Source organism: Cupressus sempervirens, chromosome 4, assembly GCF_028749045.1.
Source record: "Cupressus sempervirens isolate cs-2001-9-10 chromosome 4, ASM2874904v1, whole genome shotgun sequence".
In the NCBI taxonomy this organism is placed as follows: Eukaryota; Viridiplantae; Streptophyta; class Pinopsida; order Cupressales; family Cupressaceae; genus Cupressus; species Cupressus sempervirens.
Window position 1 is genome coordinate 710,897,874 of NC_143121.1, and position 18,225 is coordinate 710,916,098.

At 36.1% G+C, this 18,225-nt stretch overlaps 1 protein-coding gene across 3 annotated transcripts in view; it reads right to left on the bottom strand.

Annotated features, from left to right (window-relative positions):
- Positions 1-18,225, bottom strand: part of LOC149563255 (AT-hook motif nuclear-localized protein 10-like) — a 44,282-nt gene that overhangs the window by 12,706 nt on the left and 13,351 nt on the right. For all 3 annotated transcript variants that reach the window (XM_089826611.1, XM_089826612.1, XM_089826613.1), the window contains exon 3: positions 2,258-2,389. In XM_089826611.1, coding sequence (XP_089682737.1) covers positions 2,258-2,389 — 132 coding nt within the window. The remainder of the gene's footprint in view (positions 1-2,257; positions 2,390-18,225) is intronic.

The following is an 18,225-nucleotide window of genomic DNA, read 5'->3' on the forward strand; positions in this document are numbered from 1 at the left end:
GCTAAGCATAATATTATTCTGGAGATGATAGATAAACACACCAAAATAGCAAATTTTATTCCTGAAAATCTAACTGTGGCTTTGATCCAAGCAAAGAAATTTGTTCAGTAAACATTCAGTTTGGCTGGGGTACAATAGAAGACCATACTTGATCATGATGCCCATATGACATCCAAGTTTTGGAAAACATTTACTGCTAGGAACGTGATTAAATTTTAGCACAGCATACCATCCCCACATGGACTGCTAAACAAAATAGGTAAACCAAATTGTGGAGGATCTACATAGAAGTATTACACGACAGAAATATAAGTGTAAAGAAGATCTTCCTTTAGTTGACCTTGCCCAAAAATCCATATCAATCCTCTCTTGGAATGGCACCTTTTGAGCATTTAAATGGCAGAAAATGTCAAAACTCCTTTTAACTAGGGTGCAATCAAAGACAAAATGGTCTACCCTGATATGCATAGCAGATGGATGACCAGATGATGGAAGGAAGCTTTTGACAAGCAAAAAATCTACACAGATTAAAGCATTCCTACATTTGTACTAAGTCTATCATCTTCCCAAAGGAAGAGATGTTACTTGTAGGCATTAGGTTAATTTTGTCTTCAAGCATTCACCATTTCTGGAGAATAATACACATTGGTGGGGGAGAGGGGGAGGGGGTTGCTACATAATCGCTTTTTCCTTCCCATGGAAGAAAATCAAATGTACTCTTCTGATAGATATAGCCCTTGGTGGCTCTTGAGTCCTCAATTCATCACTTATTCATGTTCATCTAGATCATTTCTCTTTTTGGAGAGGAGTTTTGTCCCACTAGGTTTTTTTCGTTTATGAGAGATTCATTTGTAAATGAGTACCTAACATAGCCTACTATCTAAGACCCATAATCATCATCATCATGCACCATTTGCATTTGTTTGCCTTCTCCCTGAGTTGCACTTAAAGGGGTATGTTGGTGTGAGCAGAAGTGTTTCCTATCCACTTTACACTTTTCTAGTGTGAACTAGGTGCATTATCTAAGTAGTCATTAGTTAGGCCCTCTTCACACATGTTGACATATTAAGTTCACTTGGGTTATAGGACTAGCCTCTAGAACACATGTCATGATCTTGTGTAATCCTACCAATCTACCTTGCCTATATAAGAAAGCAATGTTTTTTCTTGTTACTCTCTTGATGAAGGCATCTTTTGGTTTTGCAAGTCATCCTAAAGGATTAATTCCATTTACAACTCTAACAATCAATATCTGGCCACACTATGAGCTCCAAAAGAGAAGCTGCTAAAGCCCCATTATAGAATTATCACATTAGTCCTACGAGGAAGTCCCTAGCAGTATATTTAATCCAAAATAATTGGATACAAAATCTTGGTAAACATAGGTCTTCAAATTAAAACAAAACTGACTTGACAATGGCCAGTATCGACATGGTGTAATAGTTAAGTTGTGGTGTTGGTCTTGCCATCGGGACTCAAACCCCATTGGCATATTATTGTTGAATGTTAATATCAGGGATGAGATCCCCTGTTTGTGACCTCACTGACTCATAGCTCAGAGTCAAAAGTGTTTACCATTTGAACATAATCCTGACTTGACTATGGCAACTTCCAGGATGCTTTATATGGAATCCTCACTAATTTTGGCTTCCCACAGAAAGTATGGTCAGATTCAGCTGACTGGCAACAACTTCAAGTTAGCAACAAGTCTTGTGAACCTTGATTAGAAATGTCAAAGGTGTAAAGGTGTGAAAGGCTATTTCTAATTGTATCAATATATACTGGGCATTGTGAAAGGAAGTCATCACTTGAAATTCACAGCAGCACCGATAAAGATATTGTCAAACAACAGAAACAATAGCCAAAGAAATATCAACAATCTTATCAGTGATATTTCATCATAAGTTATCTAAAAATACAAGTTACCGAGTTACTTGATTGTGATCCCACAAAAACAAAGTAAAACATGATTGATCCATGAAGCAAACAACAAAATTATTTTGCGATTCACATACAAAATAAGAACAAAGATATCATGACTCAAAATGGCACTTTTATGGTCTGCAGAGAAGAGGAGTTGCCCTCTGGTAGAATGCGGAATGTTTTCACATATTAACCTTTCATATTATAAACCATGTTTTCACTTGTAACTTGCCTACCGGTATTTCCGTTAACATATTTTAAGAAGTCACAAATTTAAACAATTACGAACTGAAATTGAAAGAAAAAAAACAGAATATGTTATTGGCTAACAAACCTCGTATGTCACAGTACCACCAGAGATGGCAGACTGTCGAAGAGTCACGTTGGAGATTGCACCATTTGCTGAAAGTATGCATACTGCACGGGGCCCTTGTTGTGAAAATGACATTATCTTTGATGCAACATCCTGAATTCATCCAAATTATTCCTCTGAGTTCATATTTAGTGGTTAAGAAACATTGTAGTACTTTTTAGTTTTTTATCAATCAAACAACTCTTTTTACATACCAATTTACTACTATATCCACAAATAAGGTGTCAATCAGAATTATTTATGGTTTTGTTAGAAATTAGATATCTTGTAAACCTTGTCCAGATGTCAATTTATTATTTTATCTGCAATGAAGATGATCAGACATAATTATAACCAGTCAAATTTGTCAATTACATCTGATATATATAATTTCTGATCTAACGCTTCAAAGGGCACAATTTCAAAACCATCCATAAAAGACCTATACAAATAGATTCAATTGCTGTTGTCACATATATTACAGACGTGAATTGACATTAAGTATTTAGCAGCAGACTATCTTACAGCTAGCATTGATATCTTAATATATCAATATAAAAGATGTTGGGAGATATCAATCTTGATGCACCTATCTAACCTATGTTGTAACTTCAATATGGCAATCTTTCGACTGATATCTTTTTCTTCTACATAGAGATGTGTTTAAGATGTCTATAACAGTTTAATAAATTATGTACGCCCAATTCTTTCAATAGTTTTACATGCTATTTTGTTCATTAATATGCATAGTTTGTTCAATTACTTCAAATTATTATTTCAAAAGCTGCATTTTTACCCAGCGAATGGTCATTTTAATAGTGAAAGTTTGATCAAAAAGTTGAATGAAACAAATCATTTCAATAATTTTACTTACTATTTTATATATTAAATAGCATTGCATTTTCACTAGTTTTATTAATTTGAGAATTAAGAGTTATTTTATTTTTCTATATGAATATTAAACTTTAATAGCTATTTCAACTATTGTAAGAACCCTCGTGAACAAAAAGATAACAATTGGATGAGAAAAGATGCATCCATTTTATTTGCTTAAGAACTATTTTATTTTAATTCATAACTACTTCTACATACACACATGATCACATAAATTTAACTGTTGTATAAAATTCGGTTTTTTATCTTAGATTATATATTTTAGTTTTTTCGTTGAAGAGCTATTTTACCATAATAGATGTTTTGTGTTTCTAGGTAACTTCTAATTCTACATTTAGAAGATATATTGAAAAGTGTACAAAATATTATATGTTTATACGCAAAAAAATGAATACTTTCATTTGTGGGCATAAATATTTTAATATATATTCAATCAAAAAGTATTATAATATTTTTTTTTTTTGTGAATGCTATTATACCAAAGTTACCGATGTTGGTTCAGATGCTGATGTGGGTGCGGGGTGCTGATGCACGAATTTTTTTTTTTGGGGGAGGGGGGTGATTTTGGATGTATGTATGTATGTGTGTATGCAAAGAAATGCAAGAAATATACAAAATTAAACCATTGCATGGCATGATACTTCACCATTGATACTTCAAATTGAAATAACCAATTAGTAAATTACACAAGTTCGAGATTCCAATGCAATTTGAATTACAAAATGAAAACATAGTTCATGATTCAATGTTGATCAATCAAGAATCAAGGCTAAAGATTCACAAATCAAATTCAGTCAATCAGAATCATAAGGATTCTCAAAAAAATCCACATTCTAATCATCTTCTTGTGCTGCAAGAGTTGCAAGTTCATTTGAACCAAACATGGTTCCACTTGTACTAGATGCACGTGCCATGATGTTATCAACATCATCATTTGTCATTATAGTAAGATCCTAAAATGTTGCATCCAAGTTTGCACATTCAAGGGCTACATCCCAAAAGCTTCGTTGACCCTTCCTTGTATCCATTCTCCTTACATGACAAAAGATGCAAGTTGGTAGGTATATAAACCAAGTCCTCAACTTTCTTTGAGCCCAACTGGTTGCGCTTCACTGAATGGATATAGGAGTATGTACTCCAATTCCGTTCAACAGAAAAAGAAATTGCAACCTGGATAGTGTTCATAAAATTAAACATACAAATGAAAAGCAAATTAAAGAATGCTAAACACTAAATTGTAGAATACAACTCTTAAACAAAATTAAATAAAAGCTTAATTGTGAGTGGAGCTGGTTGCAAGAGCTTGTAGATTCTTGAATGGTTGACGATACATGTACCACCATGTGATAGCTCCCATGCCATTTTGATCTTTTATTGCATATGGAGTAAGTTTTGCTCCCGAAGCAAATAAGCCAAATTTTAGCCTCACCTTTTTGTGCATTTCTTCATGTTGGAAGAGTCTTGCAAATGCATTGTAGCACCCAGTAGCAACTTCTTCATCCGCATATTCTCCAACTCTATCCAACATAGCAAGAATTTCTTGGTTATAGTACCTTGGAGATAAGGCATATGAAAGGAGGTGCAATGGGGTAGTCATCTTCTCCCAACGAGGATGACTAATTGCTTCCACCTTATTGCACAAGGCTTCACATTCTGTGGGATCATTCACATGTGCTTGTAGGGAAAGCTTTACCTTTTCTACCATGGTGTCCATGCCATTATACACATCCCCCACACAAGGTGCATCTAAACTAGCAAAGTGTAGCATAGTCATAATATGCTCGATGAAATCAAATACAGATTGCACATGAGTCAACCAAGTGTCATCCAAGACCAAAGCCTTGACCTTTTGGGCTCCCTGAATTTGAAGCCTTCCATATACCCCATTGGCTAGAAATAATCATTTGGCTCAATGCCCCTTGCACCTTGAGGAGTCGTCTCATAACAATAGTATGCAATGTAAATCTAGCCTTGGCAACCTAAGCAAGTTAGCAATATGACTAAATATTAAGCAAAGTTATATACAAGTAATAATTTGATAATTGAACATAAATATAAAAACTTATTCAGAATAAATAAATAAATGAAACTAACTAATTACAATTTAAATTTACCTTCAACTCCAACTTGGAGAATGATCTGAATATGGATTGTGCCATGTGGTGGTTTGTCACAAACATTTGTATCTCCTCTCCCTCTTGGTATATTTGCTTCACCCAATCTATTTGAGTGCCAATTTGTTGCATGACCAAGTTGAGAGTGTACAGTGCATGATGTCCAAAAAATATGGTCATATCGAGACTCAACCAAAGCACCTACACCCCTACAATTTTTGGCATTATCTATGACCACTTTGACCACATTATCACTACCCACCTTCTTTATTGCCTCAAAGAGAATTCTAGAAATGACTTGTGAATCCTTAACTTCTCCTTCACAATCAACCGCCCTCAAAAACATTACACCTTTGGGGGACATTGCAATCACATTAATCAGTGGTTGGTTTCTTGTATCTTTCCATCCATCAGACACAACATTTATACTAGAAGTTTTCCAAGAAGTTCTAATTGGTTGAAGAGCTTTTATCTATAGAAATATTTTCTTTTTGCAAAAGAGTAGTAGACACCTTTTCAAACCCAGGACTAGTGTAATCAGCCGACGCTTTAAAGATGGTTTTGATCATTTCCTTCCAATATGGCGATCTTACCAAGTTGAAAGCAAGGCCATTAGCATAAAGGCATCATGCAATTGCTTCAATAGCAAGCTCTCTTGCCTCCATTTTGAATGCTTGATCCAATGGAACTCTTTTGCAGGTAATAACTTCTTCCTCTTCCTCTCCCACTTGCAAGAATGGATGTTTGGAGGATGCAATATGATCGGTGGGCACATTCACTTTGCTCTTTGTGGATGAAGGTTTATACAAACTTGTTTTTTATTTGCTCAATAAACAATCAGAAACTTCTTGTTCTTTTATAAATCCTATTGATTGCGCATCCTTTTTCCATCTTTGCTTCCCTTGCATAATCCTATTCCTTTACCAATACGGCCCATAAAATAAGCTATGACCCGAGAATATGAGTTGATGAATGGGTTACCATGACATACATTGAATTTCCAAATGTATGACCCACCTCCTGATACTTGTGATAATCTTGTTGTATGTCTCCATAATGGAGATGCTACATCAATATTGAAGTTATCACATCGTTCACCTTGTCCTGTTGCTAAACTTTGACCACTAGTAGTGACCATTCTTCCACAATACAAACTATGAATCCAATAAGAAAATTAAAAAAATCAATCAGAAATTATTAAATAAACTATGAACATCAAACATACAAGTGCAAAAATATCTTTAAAAAAAAAGGAAAAAACTTGAAAAAAATCTTCCAAAACTTGAAAAATTCATCATCTCAAAAAAAAATTATTAAAAGATCTCATGAAGGGGATCAAATGCTTACCTTAGATGCTTAGAGGTCCTTTGCAGAAGCTATTAGACACCCTACAGATGATCCTCTTCAATAATAATGACCTCACTTTCAAAATGCCAAAATGGAGACCAAATGAGAAGAGAACCTTGCTAAAAACAAATTGAGAAGATCAAGCAATGAATGGCTTCTTTTACAGACGTTTTAGAGTTTAGGAGCAAAAATAGAATTAAAAAAATCAATTAACACATGTTTTTTAAAGTCACTTAAGTGACTGGGTATCATAGTTACACCGCTCTGCAAGACAGGGGGACGGCAAGACAAGTTTCTAAGATGAGGGGACAGAGGGGCCTTGATTTGGGGACGAGTGGGGAACGGCGGGGGGACGGCGGTGGGGGACGAGGGGTGGCAAGGGAGTAGGTGTGTATATACTATACATATGGTACTTAAAATGTTAGTTATGAAAAGATGTACTACAATTATACAATATAACTTGATATAATCATATAAAGATGTAAAAAAACAGTAAACTTAAACGATAAAAAATTGAACATTGAACACTGCATTGAAGTTTTGAATTGGAACATCATGATTCATTATCAGATGACAAGCAAACAATGAACATTAGCAAATATTAGTCTATATATCAATCTTCAGATCAATAGTATGAGTATCTAAATTCTACTATCTAAAAGTAATCAATGATCATATGAGTCATGAGTCATGAGTCATGAGTCATGAGTCATGAGTCATGAGTCATGAGTCATGAGTCATGAAATAAAGATGATTACAATAAGTATCATGTGCCATGAATCATGATATCAAAATAAGTATATAATATTATAATGCAAACAAAAACTACAAGTCTCCCTGCACCCACAATAAAGGAGACTTCGTCGAATCCCCCAGCACCCACACAGGAGACGTCTCACCGTCTCTGGTAGAGGTAGCGCTCTAAGTGGCACTGCCCGAAACGCCGAGACGTAGTCCCCACGTCTCGAGGACGTCCCCATCTCTGAGACGGCTCAATTTTATTTTTTTATTTTTTTTGGGGGGGGGGAGGGGGGAGGCGTCCCCGTGTTACATTGTTGGGCATTGAAAAAGTCACAAGTGCCCTCCAAATGTGCCCGGATGTTGTCTGGGTGCTCTCTGGGTGCTCTTGGAAGCATCCCAAGCGCATCACAAGAAGAATTTACATAAGATTAAGAATCAAAAAACCTTTCAAAAAAAACCTTCTAAACGACTATCATTATATTTATGTCCTATGGATCAATAATCCCTAAAGAACGTTAAAACTAATTGCAACTCACAAAATTACATTTACAAAAAGACTCCCAAAGAAGAAACCTATCCAACTCGGTGCCTCTATTACAATTTCTAGTATAGTGGAAAATAACTGCTATAGCCCAATATAACTAGAGAATGAAATAAGCAAGAAACCTATTTCAATTTGTGCATCTAGTGCAACTTCTAGCATAGTAGCAAATAACTCTTATAACCTCACATAGCTAGAGAACAAAAGCAACATACAATGACATGATAAATGCCCTAAATGCTTGAGTATCAGCAATATGCTTTAGAGCTATCAAGACCCAAAATGAGCATTTTACAATTGACGCAACTTCATTTTTCTTCCAAATAGGCAGTGCTTCCAAATCCATTTTAAGAAAATACTATATAATATCCGTATGAAATTCAAGAAAGATATTGTTGTTTGTTGTTGTAACCCTGGTAGAGTGAAAAATCTTATTCGTAAAAGGATCATAGGTTAACATTATCTTCAGGGTTCATGCTTGATCTTTTAATATCACAAGTTAGTTATGAAAAGAAGAGAGAAAGTTGAAAGTGGTGAAGCTGCTTCCTAGCCAGTGTAAATATCCCCTGGTAAGGTTGGACATGATTATTATGTATTTAATCCAAACTTAACTCCTAAGAATATAACAATATTTCCAAATATCCAATCATATTACTATTTGGCTTAAGGAAGGAAGGTGTAGGTGCTATCCAAGTTGCCTAGAAACCAACAATGGATTCCCTCAAAGTTTACAGGTCCAAGTCCGTATTATGAAGGCTTATGGAATGCTGACCCCTACCCACTCTTGGGATAATGTCCATTAGCTTGGATTTATACATGCCCCTCCTTGGCAACATCACACGCTTCCCTCTATAAGTTAAATAATAATAGGATTAGGAAAATAGTTTTATATGCAATTCTATTTATATATATTGAATATGTATGTAAATATTAATTATGCCTAATCTCTTATTAACAGGAATTGCATTTATTTGTGCATACCTGATAAGAAATAATATATTTATCTTCACAGGCTATGCTTTTCTTATACAGACCGAAACCCTTGAATTTATATTCTGCAATGTTACAGTATTATACTGTTACCCTGTGACTTGCGCTATTATTACTCCACTGTTCTTATCTAATATTCCTCCTAATTTCTCCATTCTGAACAATAACCATTATATTTTAGATTCCTTCCTGTCCTTATGTTTGATCCGTAATCCATATTTTTTCTGAACTATATATATATTCAGATTTATTATTATTAACAAATGCCTCCATAAATATATACACATATATACTTCTGATTATTTAAGATGGACTGGCATATGAACTCTGGCCATACATTGGCCCTTAGCACAATTAGTTGTGAGAATATATATATCCTATGTGCTCTGGCTGTCTGACTTGTTGCCAGATGATATTTTTATATTCTCTGCTCTTTGATCAGACCGCTATATTTCTTTTTACCCTCTATATTTCCCACCTTTCAATTGGTGTTTGAGGCTTCATTTATATTTCCATTTCTTAAAGGTTATTACTCTTTGACTAATCATATCTTCTCATTTCTAGTAATCACATCCCTTCAAGATTAATGTAAATTGGTTTATTATACTAATAACACTCTTCCTAATTACTGGCAACTTCAGTTGATAATTAATCTTCTAAGAGTGACATCTCTTGGGAATTTTGTTTTAAGATATGATTGCTTCTGATGATCCTCTTTAATATTTTAATATTATTATTTGCTAGTTACTATAGTCTCTGTTTATTTGCTGAGTCGTAACATCTTTATTAGTAATACTGTCAACAAGTATCTGTCACTTCCAACAACAATATTAATTTTAATATTCATTCTGAGCTTTGATTCATATCTATTGCTTTTATAATATTATTATTAATTTATTGTAATAATAGTATTGATTTGATGATTATTACTGATTTGATTAATATTATAATATTATTTATTAGATGTGCAAATATTGATTAATAACATTATTGATATTAATATTACTAGTATCAATTCAATTAGTACTAATATTTAATATTAAATTTTATTTCTGGAAGGGGATATCACAGCCAGATACAAATTGTGAATATAAATAGTTTTTCCTTGGTTGTAGCACCCTTTGACTCCACATTTTAAGATTTTATGCAGATTATGTAGATGTTATTATTATGCATAAAGGGTTCAAAACAAACATTATTATTAACATTCTTTGGCAAATTAGCCTTCTCCCTATAGTCTAATCTAATCCTTTCATAAAGGTAAAGATTGAGCAATCTACATTTTGTCATGTAGATTGCTCAATCTTTCAAGTTTGGTTTACCACATGGCAAATGTTAATTTTAAATTTTATCCTAGGTCTCTGAATCCATGACTTCACTTGACAAAAAAGAAATCTAAAGCAGCATGCGTTCCTAATGTATTCATCTCTTTTACAAAAATTAGATTTAGTTGTTTAAATTTGAACTTGTTGGTCTGCACTAATTTACATTGTCAAAACCCAGGCCAGGATCATGTCAACATAAAGCAAGTTCACAACAAAATCTCTTCAACAAAGAAAGATAACAAAATCATATCTCATGCTCAACAATGAACACAATACCCATGCCTCTACTATGTAAAGTACAAAATTGTTGAGATAATTGGATTTAATTACTACAATGAAACATTCAACTTTAAAATCAGATCTGATTAAATGTCTGTAATAAACCATAAATCAACAATGATATTATATTATGCAAATCAAAATCAATTACCCATAAAACGTAAGAGCATTAATATGTGTTGATGCGAGTATTGTATCACTTACATAACATATTAGGATTTGAATATTCAATATGGGATATCAAACATGCAACTCCTCTCTCGAGAAGTTAATGCTCATGAGACATGAGTATAACTCCAATGTTCCTTACACCGTTGGATACTCGCTTAGTTTTATCGATGTGATTCGTTGGTAATCACGTAGGCAGCCTTACGCAAATTGTTGAGGATTGCTGCAGTGGCAGAGCAGAAAAATGCTACCAGAGGCAATATCGTTGAAATGCAATAAGAAACTAATGTTATGTTTTATGTTTGTTTTAATTTTTTATGTTTTCAATAATGTCTACGCCAGTATCAAATTCTTCGTTACTGGGGTGACAGTTTTTTTTGAGAGTCCAAAAGACGTCGGTGGCAGTTTTTTTGGTGAATGTCCAGAAGACATTTTTTTTCTCTTCTTGGACAAAAGACGTTTTTTTTTAACTCTTTCTGGATGGGAAGAAACGGTTTCATTTATTTGCTCCGGTTGAAAAGAGGGAAAGTCGGGTTTTTAGAGGGAGGCTTGTCTTGCAGATAGAAGAGCAAAAAGGATTGGAGAAAAAAAAAGAGAAAGTTTCTATGTTTGTTGATTCCCGTTTTTTTTTCTAGAGTATGAATTCATTATTGGTTTTTTTCCTAGCTTGGTGATCATTTCGGCTTTTCCTTTCCAAGGATCGATCCACGTAACAAGAAAATGAATCTCAGTTTTGGACGAGCCGAGAGACAGGTTTATTTCTTTTCATCAGACCGGCTGAATGTTGATACGGTTTTATATTGATATGCTATTCTTTATTGTAAGGATTGAATGTATGAACCGGTTGAATTTTGATTTTTCTTACCCGTTTTCTGTCTTTAGTAGCCGTACGGGTTTGCATGTTAGAATGGAGTATTCGGTGATTTGTTCATCAGAATTGGATAGTTAGGTTTTGATCCATGTTTTTTTTATAGTAGAAAAAAAAAAGGATATAACTACGGTATCAAGAGGTCCATGAAGTTTGTGTCGCAGATTTTCACTAAAAGTACATATACATAAAGAGATGCAATTTTTAAAGCATTGAGCTTGGTTTCTAGTCTGATCCTAGCGGTGCATGCGTCCCTTGAAGCAACCCAGTTGAGTGAGTTATTCCTCCTGAGTTTTCCGAGGTGTGGCTCTGCATCAAGGATGACTTGGACTTTGGTGGGATGAAGGTGATGGTGGCTCAGTTTGTGAAATGTGCGGGTGGCAGATAATGTTGATGGTAGTGATGATGGAGGGTGTGTCTGTCGATGATGATGTTGATGGGAAAACAATGGTGGTGGAAGGTGAATAATGTGCTCTGATATTTGACTAACTTCCTTCTCTAAGCTTCGACTACCCAGCGACTCACTATTCTACTCCTATTCCTATGAATGGAAGGTTAGCAAATGGACGGGGATCGAACCTAATGAGAGCTGACCAGAGACCTCACTTCCACAGGTGCAATGATTCAAAGGAATAATAAACTAGTTTACCACACAAGGCTTCCCAACCAGCCGCTAGGATGCTAGTGGTCTAGTATTGATCCCTACCAAACATTTACCAATGCTACCATACAACTATTCATCCACTTTAACCTCACTTAAACAACTTCAAATAAAATTTGCTCCAACAACTTGAAAGGAAATCTAACTAAGTGGAAGTAGAATACATGCAATAATACCCAGTGTTCTTAATCACCATGCAAATCGGAACAATGAAAAAGAGAGCAATTTTGGTATTATCTTCACAACAATTTCTCCAACACTTAACAAATGAGAGCAAATGGCCTTATATAGGGGCCAAAAATACAACGGACGGTGGAGATCAAAACAAGATCAACGATCCAAATTGGAGCCTCAAAACCTTAATTAGGGTTGCCACCCCATCGGCCAATGAGAAGCTGCCACCTCATCAATGGACCAATGAAAAAAGTGCAAAAGGTGGCAACCAATGAGAAGGCACCAAAATGGTGGCCAATCAAAAATAGACACTTGTCCTATTCTAGAAGAAAGAGAGAAATTTGCCACTTGGGCTTCCATCAAATGATCTTCTAATATAACTCTTCCCTTTTCTTTCATTTTCTTAGCTAAGGCAATGAACTTAGCTAGCCTCTCGTTAACTTCTTCCATAGGAGGACAACGTGTGTGCTCCGCCCTAAGTTCCACTAACTTCGCCACACTGCTTGCTGCTTGTAGTATCTTTTCGTGATCCTTCTCATATTCCGTTGCAAATCCAATAAAAGCACTGAGAGAGGAAAGGGTGCCCAAATGTCTTTTCTTGATAGCAACCTTTCCCAACTCATCCAACCTCGATCCAAAATCAATCTCATTGATATCCTCTTCTCTGATATCCCCAAAATCAAGTGCCACCCCAACGTCGCTCATCATGGTTGAAATAGAAGTGTTGATGCTTGGTTTGTGTCGTGCAATCTCATTATGTATTTCTTCAAGTGTTCTAAATCTGGTAGTCAATGCAACAAACCAAGATTCAACTATACTCAATCCTCTCTCATCAACCAACCTGGCCCTCTTCAAATATGCCTCTTGTAGCCCAATGAATGCCTGTAGCCTAGGAATAGCCAAATCTTTGATGGGAAGGAAATCTTTCCACTCCTCTTCGAATAATTTGAACTTTTCTCTAACAGCCACTAATGACTGGAATGTCAAGATGAAGGAAGGTAAGAAATTTTGCCCATCCTAGATTGTATCATAGATCCAATCCCTGACTTCATGTAGCTGAGCTGATATCTCTTCTAAATTGCTCCCGCTGTCTTGAGGAAGAGCTGCCTAGTGCAGCTGTTGGATGGGTTGGCAATCTCTCCAATACTTGTTCTCGACCTCCAACTTTGCTATTCTTTCATTTGCCTTCCTCAACCTTTCTCTGATTGATGCTATACCTTCCTAGACCTCCTCACACTCCATATCATATGTATTCCTTCCCAATTTATGTTCCACTATCTCATATTCCTAGGCCACAATCTCATCCACTGCCTTGTTGACTGTTGGAATAGCAATTTGAACCTTTCGGTGACCATTACTATCGCTCCTAATTAGCCTTGCCACCGTTTTTGCCATTTGTTTTTGGTTCTCGCTATCACCCTTTTCCATTAACCCTTGGATGTCCTCAACTGTATGGGCCATTAACACCTCGCCTCTTGGCATAAGCATTTGCCTTAACCATAGTGGTGCAGTGCATCTCCCCAAATCTGGATTCGGTTCGACTAACAAAGCATCACCGTCGGCCTCAGGTGCCTGACTTGTTGCCTCAATGTCGATTGGCCCATCTTCTTCTCTACTAGTTTCTGCCATATCATTTCCTTGTTGGTTTTCCGAGAGAGGGGAGTACTTGGTGCTCTCACTATAGCCACTTGATTCCGAATCAAAGCTCACCTCCACCGTGGCTCCTTTATCACTTGAATTGACCTCTTGGCTTCTAGCCTCAATTATACTCTCTCTTGATGTCGCTACGTGTTGTCTCTTGGTTGGAGGTTTCGAATGTTCTTTGCCCTTCTCTACCTCCAAAACTTTCTTCTTGCCGTTTCTAACCATCTCCTATTGCCGGCTACTTCCTTCATTCCTCTGTCCGACTGATTCTATTTGTCTCTCCTTTGGCCTCATCATTTCATAGGTAAGGGGAATCCTTTGCCTTTGCAACTTCCTTAGTCTTTCATTATACCACGACTCAATATGTAAATCTACGACTCTCGTAACTGCCTCCAAGGAAGGATCCTGATGGTCATCCCAATCCACTAGATTCAATTATGTTCCTTCTACTGTATCATAGTCTTCTCTCAACACATTTCCATCATCTTCCAATTGATCCGGAATATCAAGGCCTCTCCATCTGATAGCCCTCATCATGTTCACCAACAGCCTTGAGAAAGCTAGCTTTCTCACATGAAAGTCATCTTTGGCGTTGGCCCAAAAATCTTCTATGGTGGTAACATGCTTGAATTCATTTCCATGAGATACCTTGATAAGACCCTTAGGATCAAATCCTTGCCTTGCTCTGTACCATCCTAGATGATACCATTCCAATTCCTTCTCCGTAGCTTCAAAGGAGACCCAATTTGGGCAACTATCATTGCCAATTATGATTGAGAAGGTAACGCCTATTTTCCCTTCATTTCTCATCATTCTATCATAGTGCTCAAGTTGCCTAGCCAATTCCATTACAACTACCTTGTCGAGTGGGTATCTTGGAAGCCTCTTGGGACAAATTGTACTTCATGCCACTCTAATGTATGTAAAGTGAGGAAATTGGATGAACCAACTCCCATACTTATTAATTCTTGCTTCCGCTTCTGGCGAAAGTCTCTTAGCAGGTGTGCCTTGTAATACCCTTTCTGTCTTCATGGCGAAGGCATCACAAAATATCTTGTAATCCTTGTTGTTGTGCAAATGGAGCTCGCATTCATGTACCAAATATTGCCCCAGTCCACTACCAACTTCTCCTAAGGCCTTAAGTCTCGGACTCTTGTACAATCTAGCAATTAGGTAGAACAGATAGGAGCCCATGTAGAATTGCCTTTGGTTTTGTACGATTCTGAGTTGCAATATTAAGTTCTCGCTTATGATCTTAGCCCAATCAAACCTTCTTTTCCCCTTTTCAATCTCATCAATGAAGAAGTAAATCCAGTTTTCAAATTGCATCCCTTGAGCTAGGCCCATGATCCGACTGAGAAGAACAACGAGATCACCATATTCTGGTTTGAAATCTACCATTGTGAACCTTGATGATCTACTAACACCTTTCTTTCCTTCATGAATCCAATTCTACTTTAGGTGAGTGAAATAGGCCTCTTGGTTATCTTGAAATGATTTGGTTGCTTAATCCATCATCACAACCGTCATGCCCTTGTACTGGGGAATGTTGAATGTTTCTTCGATTGCTTGTTCGCCAATGTTGGCCAACACTCTCTTCCCTTCATCAAAAATGATGGATTTACTATTTAGATCAAATCTGGATGCACATTCCATGATCAATTCCAAACACGGCAATGTAGGGAAAAGTTGTCGCATGTACGATTCCACTTTTGTATATCCTCTTTGTCAAGGGGGATTGACCTTCCTTCAGTCTTTCCTTCATCCGTATCATGTCCACTGTACCGATATTGGTGTCAATTATTCTCTTCATTTTCGAGAAGAAGGGCGTTTTGGGCATCATATCCTCTTTGTCTTTCTTAGTGTTTGTCCGCTTGGGATTCTTACTTGCACTAACATCCTCCATGCTCGTCACCTTATTACGGGATGGTAGAGTGGTGGACCAGAAGGCAAGTAGAACCAAGGGAAACAATCCTTAGACTAGAATGAAAGAAGGATGTCAGCTTAAGGACCCCTTGCAACTCTACATGATGAAAATTCACCTTAACCAATAATCTTACAGCGACTTTTCGGAATTAGGACTAGACCTCTAAGAACTTCAAACCCCTTTGCAAATCAGAAATTTAAACATTTAAAGCTATCCTCCACTTGTCCACAAAGCAAAAATCAGACTTTCTCATGTATCCTCTTTCCCAACAAAATCACCTAAGTCTGATATGAGAAGTGCAGCCCTTAAATGGAGAAAATCAGACCTTCACACAAATCGCTCATGGCACACAAATCAGGTCTGCTCTAGCAAAAATCGCCAAATAATGGAGGAAATCTGCCCTTTGCCAAGTCTTCCAACAATGAGAAATCTGTCCCAAGAGAAAAATCACCAAGGAGTGGAGAAATCTGCCTTGAAGCTAAATTGCCAATCACCAAAAATCTGCTCCTCAATGAAAATTTGTCTAAGCATGGGGAGGAAGAAATGAAATGTGAGGAAGAAATGAGAGAGAGGCCTCCTCTTATACCCAACTTCCCTCTCCCTCTAAGCCAGCTGACTTGGTCCTAGAAGAGAGAAAAAAATAAAATTAAAACAAAATTGAGGCCCACAATTAAGTACTTAGCTCAAAAAATTAATTTTGCCAAAAGGAAAATTGCACTTTTAAATTGCCATTTAGCTCTAAATTGCAAAAAGTAATTAAATGATGCCTTGGAGAAGCTAAATATTTCCATTTAATGAGGATTTAGTAATTAATACGTCATTAAAATTGGATTTTGGCTAACCAAAAGCCATTTTTTCAATATTAAATTACTAATTTCATTAAACACTAAAAAGTTTTCAAGGCAATTTTAATCCAATTAAAGCCAAATTTTGCAATTTTTTCTCCAAATCGATTTTGTTATGCCAATTAGAAAATTTTCGACAAAAAATAAAATAAAATTGCTTCTAGAGCCAAAAATCGATTTTTGCAATTTAGCCCAATTTCTACAAAATTAAAATTTTCACCAAAGAAAAATTTGAGATTTTCCAAAACTTAAGTGTAACCAATTTTTTTCCTTTTGAAAGGTTATTCAAATTTACACAATTATATCCGGATTTTCAAAAGAAAACATCTAAGTACAAATTTACAATTTTATCCTGCCAAATATTGCTCTTTAAAATTTTGTCCGGCCTAAGGATGAAACTGGTGGCTCTGGAAAATCAAGTGACACCGGTGAAAATAAGCTAAGTCTCCCCACATTTGTCCTAAAGGTGCCAAGGCTTAAAATTTTCAAAACTCAAAAAATTTTGGACAACCCAAAAATTTGCTAAGGCAATCAAAAAGGGGGTCCCCAAAGAATTTGGGACGATGGTGTGAGAACCTCACAACAATATGCATGAGAAAAACCTTATAAGTTACAAACCCACCATCAAATACAATACCATCTTGTATTAATATCAATCCACCAAAATTGCAACAAAGTAATACCCCAACCAAGAATATAGAATCTTCATCCCCGTCCCCCCCCCCCAAAAATGAATTTTGAGTTAATTCATTAATTGACTATCTTAAAATATTAATTTCCTAAGTTACCATTCACTTTGTGGGACCTCTTGGTGAGGTGGCATCCTACATGGCAGGCGATGAGACAGCATATTCCTTATTTTCTAGGAAGTTTGCACCCACTTGGAAGATGCTAAGATATTGGATGTATTGTCATATATTTCTATTTGGTGTGGAAATTGATTTGGCAGTTTCCTATGTCAACCAAAGAGTCTTGGTTGGCAATTTCTTTTGTGCATTGGAGTTGTATTCCTAGTCATGGTAATTTCTATGTTGTACTTGCATTGCATTTGGAAATATGATCGTTATGGATGAGATAGGAGTTGTTGCCTTGAAAGTTTCTATGCGCAACATGTCATGGTATTAGCAAGTTTCTTACATTATGACACAACTTACCTCTTTTGTGTTGACGATGGTTTTGAAAACCATGAGCACTTACCTCTTATGTTGAGCTCTATATATGTTGGTCCCTTTGTTATTTTACATGTGGTGAGAAAGTAGAGGAGTTCATTACACGGGGTATGTTGTAGGATATTCTCTAGGATGGAACAAGATGTAAATCTCCATGTGAAGACTTAGAGCCCAAAAAAATTATTGTACCTTGTTGCTGAATAATGCATTGGCTTGATGTTTTGGACTGTGGGGTTTTTCACTTGGAAGGGTTTTCCCCATAT